The sequence below is a fragment of the Cibotium barometz genome, chromosome 42 (genome assembly GCF_041138505.1).
Source record: "Cibotium barometz isolate CiBa-2024 chromosome 42, ASM4113850v1, whole genome shotgun sequence".
Classification (NCBI taxonomy): domain Eukaryota; kingdom Viridiplantae; phylum Streptophyta; class Polypodiopsida; order Cyatheales; family Cibotiaceae; genus Cibotium; species Cibotium barometz.
The window spans coordinates 40,734,624-40,748,125 of NC_141087.1; the positions used below are offsets into that span (position 1 = coordinate 40,734,624).

A 13,502-nucleotide genomic window follows, 5' to 3' on the forward strand; every position below is an offset into this window, starting at 1 on the left:
ATAATCTGTGCCGCATCGGACACTGGCGGATCTCCTCAATATCCTCTGTGGTCAGCACCCTGACTGGGTGTCCCGCATGCCTCGCAAGAATAATCCGAATCTGCCGTTGCAACCTCCGTCTATGCTGGGATGCCCTCCTCCGCAGTCGTGGGCGTCTGGACCACCCAAGCTCAATCGCACGATCAATCAGTGCACCCCTGGTGTGGGCGGTATCCATGTCCTGCTGCTGCTAAAGAGAGAGAGAGAGAGAGAGAGCGTCTACTAAAGACCCAATGGGCCTATGAGGCCAAAGTGATATAATAATGTCCATGGTATATCTCATCATGGAATGGAAAATAAAACTGAAAGAAAACATAAACATAGCTATCTCACTTGGGTGATACAAAACTGTCCATGGAAAGTCACCATGGAAATACTAAGAACTTAGAAACATGAGAGGAGCATCAGCTCCGAGTAGATGGTATACCACTCTCCAAATTATCAAGCATGGGGCTATTGAGTATTGCCGAGAGGTCTCCCTCAGCTATGCCACGTGGAAAGGCAGCTCGATGGCAGTGGAGCATGTCTTGGATCTGGAGCTCATAAGGTGATCGTGGTGGCCGACAGGGAGGCTGGGGGCGTCGGGCACGCTGGAGTGCAGAGGCTTGGTCCAAGGAAACTCCTCTCGAGCGAGGTAGGTCCGGAGCAGCTCGTGGAGGGTCCACAAGATCCACTATATCGGTGGGTGTCCTCCACCTCTTGTGTCCGGAAGAAATTGGTGATGGTTGGCTAGCGAGGGAGGGGGCGGGGTGGTTGGGGCCGAATCTCTCTCAAGAAGGTGTCCTTGTGTCTGCGGAGCTCAAGTAGGAAGAGGCCTTGGCAACGTTGGTCTTGGAAGTCAATGATCCTAGAGAGTGGACGAAATCCCTCACGAAATAGACAGTGAAACCTCCCGCGGATCTCATAGTATACTGGGCAGGGGCATATGTAATGCTCCTTCCTCTGAACCTCTGTGGGGCATAATCCGCAGATCCTCTCCTCTCTGGGTCTCCGTATGAGCTTCCCGGCTCTAAAGATGCGCTCAGCTCTACCTGACTCCACTCTGAGGCGGTGGGATGAAACCCGTATCTGGCCAATCGCAATCCGCATGGCATGGGACATGTGAACACTCAAGTAGCCTTGCTGGTCGATGAACCCATCCTCAGTGAGTGTGAGGAAGTGATCTCTGTAGAAGTGCATCTATGTGGGGAGCTCTGAAGGTGTGATCCATGTGCAATGGGTGTAGGGGCTAAGGAGAGCTAATCGGATAACCCGGCTGATATCCTTGTGAGAGAGGCAGAGAAAAAAGGAGTCCAAACTGTACCGAAGGGGGGTAGGCGGTCCATGCAGTGTCCATATACGGAGAACCAAGTGGAAACTAGTGCACATCATACTCCAGAGTGGCCCTCACGTGCTAGCTATCTTGAGGACTCCAGGGCAAGCGTCAGGTACCCGTGGGGATCCATGTGACTGATGCGATGGAGGTATGTAACTGTGTGGAAGAGTGCATCAACTACCATTGGGGCTGTAGCAAACTCTGCCTGGATAATCTGGTGTGGGATTGATGGTTTGCTGCGGATCGTATGGGAGAATATCATGACCTAGGGCCTCTCAACTCGGTGCCAATCCTCATCGGATAAATCTGCCCCCCACAAGGCTGGTGTGACGAGGGTATCAGAAATCTAGCCCTTCGTCTTGGGCTCTTGGGATGTGCTTGGAAGCACTGTTGCTCACGTAAGCTCAAGGCTGCATATCCCCATGTCACTCTGGCATGTGTTGCGGGAAGCATGGTGAAGTGTGGGCCACTGAAAGTGACCAAGGTAGATATAGGATGAGACAATCTCCACAAGATCCCCTCTATATGTGAAGCTCAATCTGGATGTGAAGGGGTGAGAGGTATTGGAGATCATTACCTTGGTTTCACCAAGGTTAACAGAGACGTCCCGCTGAGTGCAGAAGTCCTGTAAGTCATACAATTGTCTCTGAAGCCCCTCGGCTGAGTCTGAGAGGAGGACGATGTCATCTACATAAAGTAGTGTGGGGATCAATATGCTTGCCAGTGTGGGTCCGGCATAATCCTTTAATTTAGCTCGAGATCTCATCAATGTAGAGGCTGAAAAGAGTGGGTGATAAAGGACAGCCTTGTTTCACCGCAATAGTGCTGGAAATCTCCTTTGATGTACCTCCTGGGACTCTCACTCGTCTGGTGATGGACTTATAGAGGGCAATGATAATCCAAACCATGTTAGATGGGACTCCTATCTCCTGTCGATGGTGTAGGAGGCGGGCTTGGGGTACAATGTCAAAAGCTTTGCGGAAATCCACAAAGAAGCATTAAATCCTCTGATGTCATGCTCTACCCTCCTCGATGATGGCACGGAGGGTGAAGATGTGGTCAAGGGTAGAGTAGCTCCTCCGAAAGCTAGCTTGTCCTAAAGCTCTGCATCCATGGCTCTGTGCAAACAAACTGAGCTCCGCCTTTGGCACCGATCCATAGAGTTTTGCCAATGTGTGGCCAATCATGATCGTCCTGTAGTTATTAGGATCAAGTGGATCTTCGGCTTTGAGGATGGGGATGATGGTGTTAGTAGACTAGGAGGGTGGAAATCCTTCACAAAGGGCTCTATTGAACATGTAGGCTAGTAGGGGCGCCAGGGTATCATCGGCATGTGAGATGTACTTGGGAGTGAGTACATATGAGATGTAGTCGGCAACGAGTCCCTCCTGATCTTGGGCTCGCCCATTACATAGTCTACTACGGATGGGCTTTAGGACCATGCCCTTTGTGAAGAAGTTGGAGGTGGTGGGAGTAGAGGTGGCTGATGGGGGATATGATAGAGGGAGTGATGCATAGGAGTGCTATGTGTCCAGGCAAGTGATATGTGTGGGGGGGTGATGTTCTCGTTGTTTCCTCCATGCCTCTTTGCAGTTTGGCCCTAAGAAGAGTCAGTATAACTCATCCTCTTTCCGAGCGCAGAACTCTTGTTTCTTGCATTGGGTGAGGCGTTGCGAAATTCGTTTTGCTTGGCGACTCGTGATTTGCCCGATCCATACCTCTTGCTTAAGATGGGAGCGTGTGGCAAGCTCAACATTCGTTATCATACCAACATTTTTGGGGCATGGAACCGGAAGGTGGGTTGGCGGTAGACTGTCGTGTGCAGATGATAGAAGTGGTGGAAGATTTATGGAGTATGGTGGTGAGCTGTGATGTGAAGGTGGGTAGGGAGACAGTAGGATCCACATCTTGGAGTTGACGGTAGATGTGGTCGGAGTAAATAGGGTCAAGCTCGTTATCAAAATGGACCGAGGTGTAATGTGAGATTTGGAGTGGCTGTGGGGCGAACGGTGGTGTGCAAGTAAGAGTGAAAGAGAGGTAGGCATGGTCAGCTTCAAAGGGAGGTGGCGGGATGGAGATGTCGGGGAGAAGTTGTGCCAAAGAGGGAGATCCCATCAAGTAGTCCACAATGTTGGTAACTCGTCTCTCATGATGATGTTGGGAATCTGTCGGGAGATGGGGTCTAAAAAGGACAGCTACCCCTCGTGAGCCGTGTACTCTTCGTGATGTGTGGGGCTCGCCTCAAAACGCTCATTCCCACTCATACCCAGCTATGCATGGTAAACCCTCTCAAGGCTCTAATGGGTCTCTGTCACCATTTGGCCACCCAATTGGTCCACCCGTGCTTTCTTATCATGTATGTACATTGGATTGGTGTCCATGGCAGTTGTTTATGCCGGGGATTGATGCCACTCATGTGATACTGTGGACTTGGCTTTCTGTTGGGGACTTATGCCTCTGTGTACATGCCCGGAAACGCCTGGTGGATTGGTGTTCCATTGGGTCTGGTACTTCGTGTACTTGCCTGGAGCACGTCTATTTTGGTAGTCTCATGAACGGGGATTGTCCATACCAATGCTGCATTGCATAGCATCTTTATGTGCTTGCTTGCAATTGAAATTGCATGCTGTTTTCATGCTTGCTTAACCAATGTGTAGCTCCGGGTAAGGAGATGCCTGCCCGTGAACCGTGCATATGAAACTGTGTGCTGACATGGTTGTGTGGCATGTGACAGGTGGTAAGTATTGGTCATAAACCTAGCCTTAGGAGTTAACACTAATTTATAAGTGAGTGTGTACAGGCTTCATTAAGTTTTGGGCGACCAAAACTCACTTATAAATTATGACCAGCTCGGTGTTCACACACACTGATGTCCCGAGGTGGACAAAACCCAATTTTTACCGCCCAGACCTTATCCCCTTTGTACAAAGGGAGTAACCAGCCATGTGTCCTCTCTAGCTTGCTCCACAAAGCACTTGCTTGCCACCTATACTGGACAACTCACCACCTTACTCCTCCTCTCTCTAGAGATAGGCGCCTTCTTCATGAGGGCATTTGGGCTGTATTTTCTTCACTTTCTCCTTCCCAACTCCATATCCAAGCTTGCTAAGGTGTTTCCTAAGTTTCCAAGAGTGTTTCCGGATACTAATCACTCTCCTACACACTCCCAATGACTGAAATTCAGCAAAACGGCTCTCTTTATTGCTGTAATTTCTGGTTTTTTTGCTGAAAACCCTAATTTTAGCACTCCTATCTCAAGTTGAACCATAGGGGAAGTTTTCCCAGGCTTCTCTTCATCCTCTTGAAGACTTTTGCCACGAAGAAATGCGACAAATCGAAGATCTCATCACTCCAAGGACTTCCATCGTGAAGATTTCCGCTGTCTCATCGACTCTACTTGCAATTTGTAAGCTTTAATGCTTAAATATGGAAGCAAGTAGCAGAAGGGAGGAACCGGATTACAAGATCACATACCCTGTGTAGTGTTCTCTTGTCCTATGTGCTCTCTTGCATATTGTTGCTACCATGTGTTGGTGGGACAATAGAGAGCAGATGGTAGGGAACATGGGCACTTGAGAGGGTAGTGTGAGTTGCAAGTCTACACCGACAACCACTTGTTTGCAATACTGTATTCATATGCATTGGTATGGAAATCTGGTCAGAAATGCCCATGACACTGTGTACTTGATTCTCCCAAGATCAATATACTTTATTTGAGGGAGGGGCCGGCCGTTCCGGCTCGTTGTGTGTCTCTTGTCAATTCAGCAAATTACTTCTTGTATTCAGTATGTGTCCATCAAATCTTAGTGTATTTAAGTGTATTGATTAGCATTGTGTTCAACCAATTACAGTCTCTGTATGGAAAATGACATCCCTGCTTGAGAGAATCTCGCTCAAACCTCCTGGATTCGACCACAGGCTACCATTGTAGTTCCATACTACTAACCTCAGTTGTTTGGTCTCATAGACCCCGCGTCCCTATTTGGGACGGGATGAGCGATAATGACCATGCCATCTTTGTAGATAGCCCACTTGCCCGCTCTACGGGCCTCATGAACTGTCGCCGTCGCCTCATGCTGGTGTGCCACATGTGATGGGGTGAGATCATCTCCCATGTACACCTTTGTGCCCTTGAGGGCAGCCCGTTTGTCTAAGCCTGCCTATCTACTGGTGGCATCAGGGAATCTGATGATGAGGGGTCGCTCGTGTCATATCCTTCCCTGGCTTTGTGGGGTTGTGCTTTTTCACCACCTCCACCCAATCTTTCTTGGTGGTCTGCAGTTCTTCCAGAAACTAATCAATTGCAGCCTTCAGCTGCTCCAAGTCCGTCCTTAGACCCTTCTGAATATTCAGTTCCCCTTCCTCGACTGTATGGTCCTTGGCAGTAGCATTTAGGGCTTCCATTTCTGTCCAGAGTTTCCATATCAGTGGGGCAGCCTGCAATTTCCTGTTGTTGCGTTTGTGTCTCTTTCAGCATCCAAATCTCCTCTTCCTGGTGGTTCACCTTTGCCTCCAGCTCTTCAATCTTGTTATTATTGCCCCGCATCTCCTTGCGGAGGGCTTCCAATTGTTTTTCATGTTGGCTCAAGACCCTGTCCAACACCTTCTTTTGCTCAACCAACGCCTTCTTGTTGTTGTCCTCCACGGTGTTGATGTATGCCTCCAGCTCTTATAGGTTCATCCTCGCTATTTCCCCCAAGTTGCTGCCTTGGAGGGTTGAGCAGGCTGGGTGGAATAAGGCAAGCAGAGGGGTGACAGCAGCAGCTCTATGTGCAGCATGAGCAGGCGAACAGCTGCAGCGTGAACACCGGCGACAACATCAGCTGCATACAAGTAAGTAGTGGCTAACTGAGGTATGGCCTGTACAACTAGAGAGACTAAGGTACATGGGGCATCTTGGAGAGTGGAGACCGAGCCTTCTCAACAACTATGTAGAGCTCCTCAATTTCCACCTTTTGTGGAAAAGTACTGCGGTGTCTTTGGAGTATCTCCAAGATGTGAGACTGACGAGGGGAGTGTGCTCTCTGTCTCGACTCTCGCCGGTCTCGGTCGTCTGGCTCCCTGCAGCTGGAATGCTCTCTCAATGGCTACTCTTGGGAACCTGAGTGTGGGCGGCTGGGCTGCTACTGGAAAAGGCATTGCCTGACAAATCTAGTGGATGAGCCCCCCTTTGTGGTGAATAGTACAATGAGATTATGGGAATACAGTGCTATGGAATAACTAAAAAAAGGAAGCGAAAATTGAAAACTGAAACATGACTCTGTAGGCCTCTTGATGGCAGATTTGGCTATGGTGAGGGCATGTCATGTCGTCTGAGAATCTCATGGATGTGTCTCTGTGTGGTTGAGATCCTTGGTGCTTTGGGTTGGGGGCACCTGGCATGTAGGGTGGAGTAGGCTTGCCCAGTTAGGACTCCTCTGGAATGTGAATATGGCCCCAATGTATGACTGGAGTGAGATGATGTCGATGCGGCGATGTTGGCATGAGTGGCTGATGAGGATGCTCGTGCCTTGAAGAAATCAGTGATGTATCTCTTGGCAACATCTTGTATAGGCTGGCCTTGTCTCTCTGCATGTCCTCTCAATACTCTATCCCTATGTCGTCTGACACAAGACATCTTTGGTCCTCATACTGCATCACCCGTACCGGTGGTTCAAACCCCTCCAAGAAGAGGCAGTGAAATCTTTCCCATATGTCATATTATGTTGGGCATCTGAACAGATAGTGGGCCTCGTCCTTTATATGTATAGTGAGATGTATATGTATACACACATGACTAGGCTTGTCACGGTAGAAATACTTTACCTTTGATTTCTTCTTCTTCTCAGAAGCATTGGGGTTACCACAGCCCTTCCCCTTACCTTTCTTTGCATTTCTGGACAATGCAACATCACTACCAGCGCTAGCTTTAAAGCACATCTCCTCGTGCACCAGCATTGCATCAAACTCCTCAAAAGTAAGAGGTGAGTCATGCACCAGTGTGTTGAGTAAGGTCACCAAACTGTCATACTGAAGGGGAAACACTCTGATGCACTTGCGTCTAGTTCTTCACCATTCTCATAGGCGAATGCCTTCAGGTATCGTATCTTGCATCACAGGCATGAATCCTACTCTACCTCTGTGCAACTCTATTGTCAGTCAGTGGCCTTGTCCCTTAATCAAGTGTTCACAAGTGGCTAATATTGTCTAGTCTACCCTTGCACATGGCCTCGGTATCCATTGCACATGTATCCTGAGCCTAATAAATGTGGCATGCATGTCTTCAAAGTCAATGCAAGTAAACAGAAAATACAGATTAGTTAATTCTTTTTGAAATGTGTGTGCCAAGATGGTTGAATTCTTTTTGAAATGTGTGTGCCAAGATGGTTGTTGTGTTTATTAGCATTCAAGAATGCTGATTTGACTAATGAGCTAGTGTCTATACAGCTTGAACTCAAAATGTATAAACCCAAAGATAGGAAAATTTTGTGAGGAGGAAATGTGACGTTTATTTTCTGATTTTTCCAGATTTGGGGTCAAGCATCTCTGAACACTCTGAGATTATGAGGGGCTTCCCCACTTCAAAGAAAGAGATTGAAGATGATCAAGATAGGGTATTGGTATGCTTCTACAAGGATCGAGACATACATAGATGGACAATAATGTTACCTTTTAAGATAATGGCTTTGGCTTTGACTAAAGAAGGCATCTTGTAATTGCAGTTTGCAGGGAAAGAAGAAGCGTATTGTTATGAACTTATTGAAAGGGTTCCAAGTGGAGTTGTTTTACCACTGCAAACATCAGTAGATCTTGCATCTACTGTTGTTGCAGGTGAAGTCAAGAATAACAAGACCGAAGTTGAAGGCCCAGTTGCGATCAACCTTCCTTATGGTCAGAGGACAGGTGACATTTCTATTGTGCATTTATAAGCACTTTGCAAGCTACAATAATGTAAAGTGATACAACCTTAATGATATGGATTAACAGAATAGCATTTGCCCTTCTGGCATGGAAACCCACACAGAGCGAGCATGCGTGCACGCACACGCACGCACGTGTGCAGATGCACTCCTACACACATTGATGTGCACTCGCACTCATGTACATGTGCACATGCACGGGCCTGCATATGCGCACATGCATGGGCCTGCATATGCGCACATGCTAACACACATACATACATAGGATGGTGGGTGACACTTACAGCCACTTGGACCCCACATCTCTTAGATGTGACTAATCATAAATGATGGTTTTTATGGGTTTTTCTCTTGGCCTTTTTGCAGGACCTCTTGGAACATTAGAGGTATATCATGAGCATCTAGTGTGCTTGCAGCGGCCTTTGCTTTCAGATGAGGATGAGGTTTGCCTAAATCCGGAAATGTTTTCTACTTATCTGAGACTGATTGAAGCTGTGCCATTGGTTGAAAATAATTTCTCAAAAGCAGCTGGTTGGGACAAGGCCAATGGCATGGATCCAACTGCCTTTTATCTGTACAAAAGGATTCATGAAAGGTCCGAGTTATCCTTTTCTTCTGGTAAAAAAGTTAAACTCTGCCTCTATGATGGATAGAGGAAGATATTATTTGTGTTTCTTGCCTCATGCTGCTAGTAGAAATTAGGGTCTTTAAAGACAGATCTCCAGCCCATACAATGGATGGGGGAGATGCCCTGCTTAAGAGGGACAGGTGGGTGAGATCTCTCCTTTTCATATGTGTGGGTTGTTCCTGTAAAGACCTTTACAAGCTCTCACTTTCTTGAGAGGTCAATTAATTTTCAGTGTGTAGAGACCCAAAAACTTTGGAGAACATCCAAATATGCTTGAAGGTCTTTGGTTATAGAGAGAGAAGAAGTACATCAGAAGCTAAAATGCAATACCCCTTCACCTGTGCTTGTAAAATCGCTTGAGGTTTGGAAACATGTGGTTGCACTCAACATGTTTTTTAGTGGAGCGGGGTTGCAAGGCTCCCTCGCTCTCTTCTTTGGCACCAACATTTTCGTGAGGCAACTCAGCCTTGATGAGTGCACATGGATATTTTCAGGTTGTTGGGCACCTTGATATTTTGACTCATCACATCCCGGGGTTTCAGCAACCCGAGGGGAGAGAGAGCAACAAGGGGAGCATAGATAATATATCAGAGGGATCTTCAGTTCATTCAGTGTCATCAAAAAATTTTATTGCTTTCATACTAGCAAAGCAATCATTCTGCCTGATGGGAGAGGGGGAGGGGCATTGTGAGTGTCGTGTGTACTTTTTTTCAAAACTTTACACTCACATGCCTCGCTGGCTTGTGTGGATGTGGACGATATCATTATGATAAGAAAACATGTTTTTTTCCCCTTCTGATTTGCTTTAGGCCCAAGATCCTCCCATAGTTACCATTTTTCACGGCCCGTAGGCACATTTCACAGCCCGTAGGCGCTTTTGCCGCCTTAGTTGATGCCACCGAGGGAGCACCCAGTGGGGGTTTGAACCGAAGACCTGTTGGTCCCAAGACAAACATCTCACCACTTGAGCTACCACCTTATTAGCGATAAGAAAACATGTTATCATGTTGTGCTTTGGCTTTGATCTTTATCGGTATTTTCTAAGCTTAAACAGCTTGTCTTCACCTGGTGAGGATATATGCACGTTAAATAGAGTGAACGTTAAACAGAGTTTTCAGGATAGGGTTCCTAAAAATCTCTGCAAACGTGAGTGGATTCCTAGCACAAGTCTTTCTTTGATGACAGGCTTTCTGTCAACCGGCACTCCATGTGAGAGAAGCCAGCCAGGCTCAGATCAATTTGGTGATAAGGGGGTTTTCATGTGGGTTGTGGGGGCTGCTACAAGTCGAAAGAAGGGGATTTACTGCCTCCTTTGTGTGAGTCAATATGGTTGGGTATTCGGAGTCTTCATGTGTGTGAACCGTCCCATGTGTGTCCATCTTGTTTGTGTACCTGCTCGTGTCTGTGTGTGAACTACCCTAAAAGGATTGTGTGTATGTGTAAACTTATTCATGTGTATGTGTGTGTATACACCTGCTTAGGTGTGAACACCCCCTTATACCTGGATAAAATATGACATGTATCGTGTGTGTTTGTAAGTGTGATTTGTCTAGGTCAACAGATAAGGTTGTAAACGTACAAAAAGGCATTGTACTTGATGATTAACACATGAATCTAATCATTGATCATTGAGTTGTGCATTGTTCCTCTCTCTAGAGCATTGGCTCTCTCTATCTCTCTTCTCTCTCTAACTCTTTGCACACATTGTGCAGTAACCATGGAGATCTTTAAGCCTCCTTAAGCTTGCTATCCATTGTGCTAACCCTAACCTCACTGTATCGTTTTCTTCACTTGGTGTTAGAGCTTGCTTGCCTAGTACTTGCGTTTCTGTGCCCTCTGCTCTTTGCCTTTTTTTGCTACCAGTCTCGATGACCTGCTCTGCTCTTGTTGCTGCCGTCTGTTGCCACGGATTGCCGTGCAGTTGCCTTCAAACGCAGCATTGAACACCTTCAAGCCAAGCTCTCCCAAGCTTGACACCTGCGCAGTTTGTTCTCCCCGGCCAGCACCTCCAGTGCACACATCGCCGCTGCCACTTAGCCACTACTTAGTTGCCTGCCTCTGCCTATCGACTGTAGAGCCGCCGCTTGCCGCTTAGCCGGCCTCCCTCTGCTTCTCTCCATGCACAGCATGCGCTGTGCCACTTCGCCACATCGTGGGCTGTGCCACCTCGCCACAGTCTTCACCAGGCAGTTGACACGAGTTGCCAATGTTACACACCCCTATAGTCACTGTCCTTGAGTGAAGCGTTGCTGTCGGCAGTGCTGCCATCTCAGCTCTCGCACACCATGTTCTCACATATGCTTTAGGGTGCCCATCTTTTGGCCAAACAGTGTGAAAGGAGGACCCCAAGCATAAAAGACAATTGTAAAGAGAAACTTGGCATAATCAAATAAACCAAATGGGCGCCTTTGGTGCACAGGTCTCCACTCCGCCTCATCAACTCCTCGCCTGCCTTATTCAAATGACACATCGCCATCTTCACGGCGTCCATGCTGTTTACTTGCTCAACAGCATCTTGCTACACACGCCACCCACCTACATCTTCACCATCAATAGCCTTGTCAGTGCTGTACCTGCTGATTCAGAAAATTTAGGGTTTTTCAGTTTTGGGCCTTTTTCAAATCAAGGTGACAATCCTCTAATTAAACACTCCAACGCTCAATTAATTTGGGGCTTTCAGCAAAATTGATCCATTAACATCAAATTGAAGCTTTTGTAAACCCTAAAAATTCGGGCTTTTCTAAAATTTTGGACAAAATTAACTAATTACAGCCTCATACAATGCATGAGAGTCTTCCGGGTTCTCTGCCTTGGCCATCGGGCCTAAAATGACTGGCCAAGCATTGAAGCTTGGTGCCGGTGTTGCAAACGAGATCTGTTCGAGGGGGGAATCTAATGTCCCATTAATTTTTGTTTTTTTTGTGTGTGTTAAGTCATGGTCCATGGGTCCTCTGTCTAGGTCGTTCCCCCTAAACAGATATGTAACAAATGTTCATCATATTTGTTTGTACTGCCTTGTGTTATAATAGACTTTTTTGATATTTCTAGAAAACCCTAGATAGGAGCTAGGGGGTGACTAAAGTGCTGGCCTTGGTACCTTGATTTCATTATGTGATCAGAGGGCTATGATGACATAGGAGGTGTGCATGATGAGTCGGCTCCGACACAGCATGTGATGATGGGGTTAGAAGGTGGTGTCTTTCTTTCATGTTGGGTCTTCACTCCGAAGGGGGGATTGTTGGGTATTCCGAGTCTTCATGTGTCTGTACCATCCCGTGTGTCATGAATTGGCTAGGTTTTCTCTCTACAGCCCTCGATCCTTGAATCTTGGCCCAAGTAACCATGAGCATGTGGATAATATCACCCCAGATCTTGCAAATGCACTGCGTATCATAAACCAAAGTGTTCTCCATGGCCTTAGTGCATCTAGCCTTCAAAATGTGCTAAGCTATGATGGTAGCAATGATCTCCCATGGCAGTGTCCAACCTCTGTGCTAGTGATACGTAGCATGACTCTAGCACGTCTTGAAGATGACCCACTCCCTATTGGGTAATCATCATGACCATATCTCTGTCATTTCCTTCAAACCTGAGTTGCAGGCCCAACTGTGTCAACCAAGCAATAGCACCAAAACAAATGTAGGCATCCCTTCTCATCCTTCCAAAAAGATGTGCTATTGCAATCCAAATCCTCTGTGCCTTCCTGCACTCCCATAAGAAATGGTAGACTGCCTTCACACCCATAAGCAATGGTAGAGTGTTTTGAAGCTCTTGCACATCTAAGACAAGTTGGGCTAGCACCAACGATTGATCTCCACTAGTTGGTGGCAAGAGCACCATGTTGAGAAAGCCAAATAAAAGAGGAAATCTTCGTTTCCCTCTATGAGTGCCACCTTCGCCAAAAAGCTCTTTAAATGTTGAGGGTGATCCCATAAGCATCCCAATGAGGTCTAAAAGTAGGGACTCTCTGGATTTGTCCCAGAACCAAGTGTCTGTCATTCCGCCCGATGTAACTAAAGAAGGGCATACTTTCATGGGGTTAAGAGCATCCCTCCATCCCCACTCAGCAGGGTCCCAATGCAGGTATCTGATAGGACACCCAATGCTGCTGCTACCAGGCCTACGGCGGTACCCGTACTGATGGAGGCCGCTGTGGACATGACGGTTTTTTTTTTGCTTGTGTTGTTGTCGAGCGTCCTTTATTTCTGACAGTTTCATATGTGTAGAAGCTCACCACTGCCTGTGGTATCATTGTGATTATGGCTGGAATGATCCCCCTATATAGCTCACTTATGCCATTCTATTTGATCACCTTTGATGCACTCCCCCATAATGATGAGTACTCACTTGGCTGTGCAAGAAGAAGAGTAAAGAAGGATCACCTCCTCCTCTTTTGGGCGATTACAAAATAAGTGCTAAGAGAAATACATTTCAAATTTACCTGAAGAAGTAGGTGATCCATCAAGGTATTGAAAGGATATACCACCAATGTGGATGGCTGCAGACCCAGAGACTCTTGATACCGGCACTTTTTGAGGAACACCTGGAAGCCATTTGGGATTTTATCCAATTTTTCCTACTCCTTTCTCTTCACTGCCTCATACACTGAAAACTGTGCAAG

General features: G+C 46.9%; 1 protein-coding gene across 7 annotated transcripts in view; it reads left to right on the forward strand.

The window, feature by feature from the left end:
- The window catches only part of LOC147614478 (uncharacterized), a 249,117-nt gene that overhangs the window by 118,598 nt on the left and 117,017 nt on the right, over positions 1-13,502 (forward strand). For all 7 annotated transcript variants that reach the window (XM_086781017.1, XM_086781018.1, XM_086781023.1 and 4 more), the window contains 3 exons: positions 7,862-7,953; positions 8,056-8,236; positions 8,620-8,848. In XM_086781017.1, the coding sequence (XP_086637143.1) occupies positions 7,862-7,953; positions 8,056-8,236; positions 8,620-8,848 (502 nt within the window). The remainder of the gene's footprint in view (positions 1-7,861; positions 7,954-8,055; positions 8,237-8,619; positions 8,849-13,502) is intronic.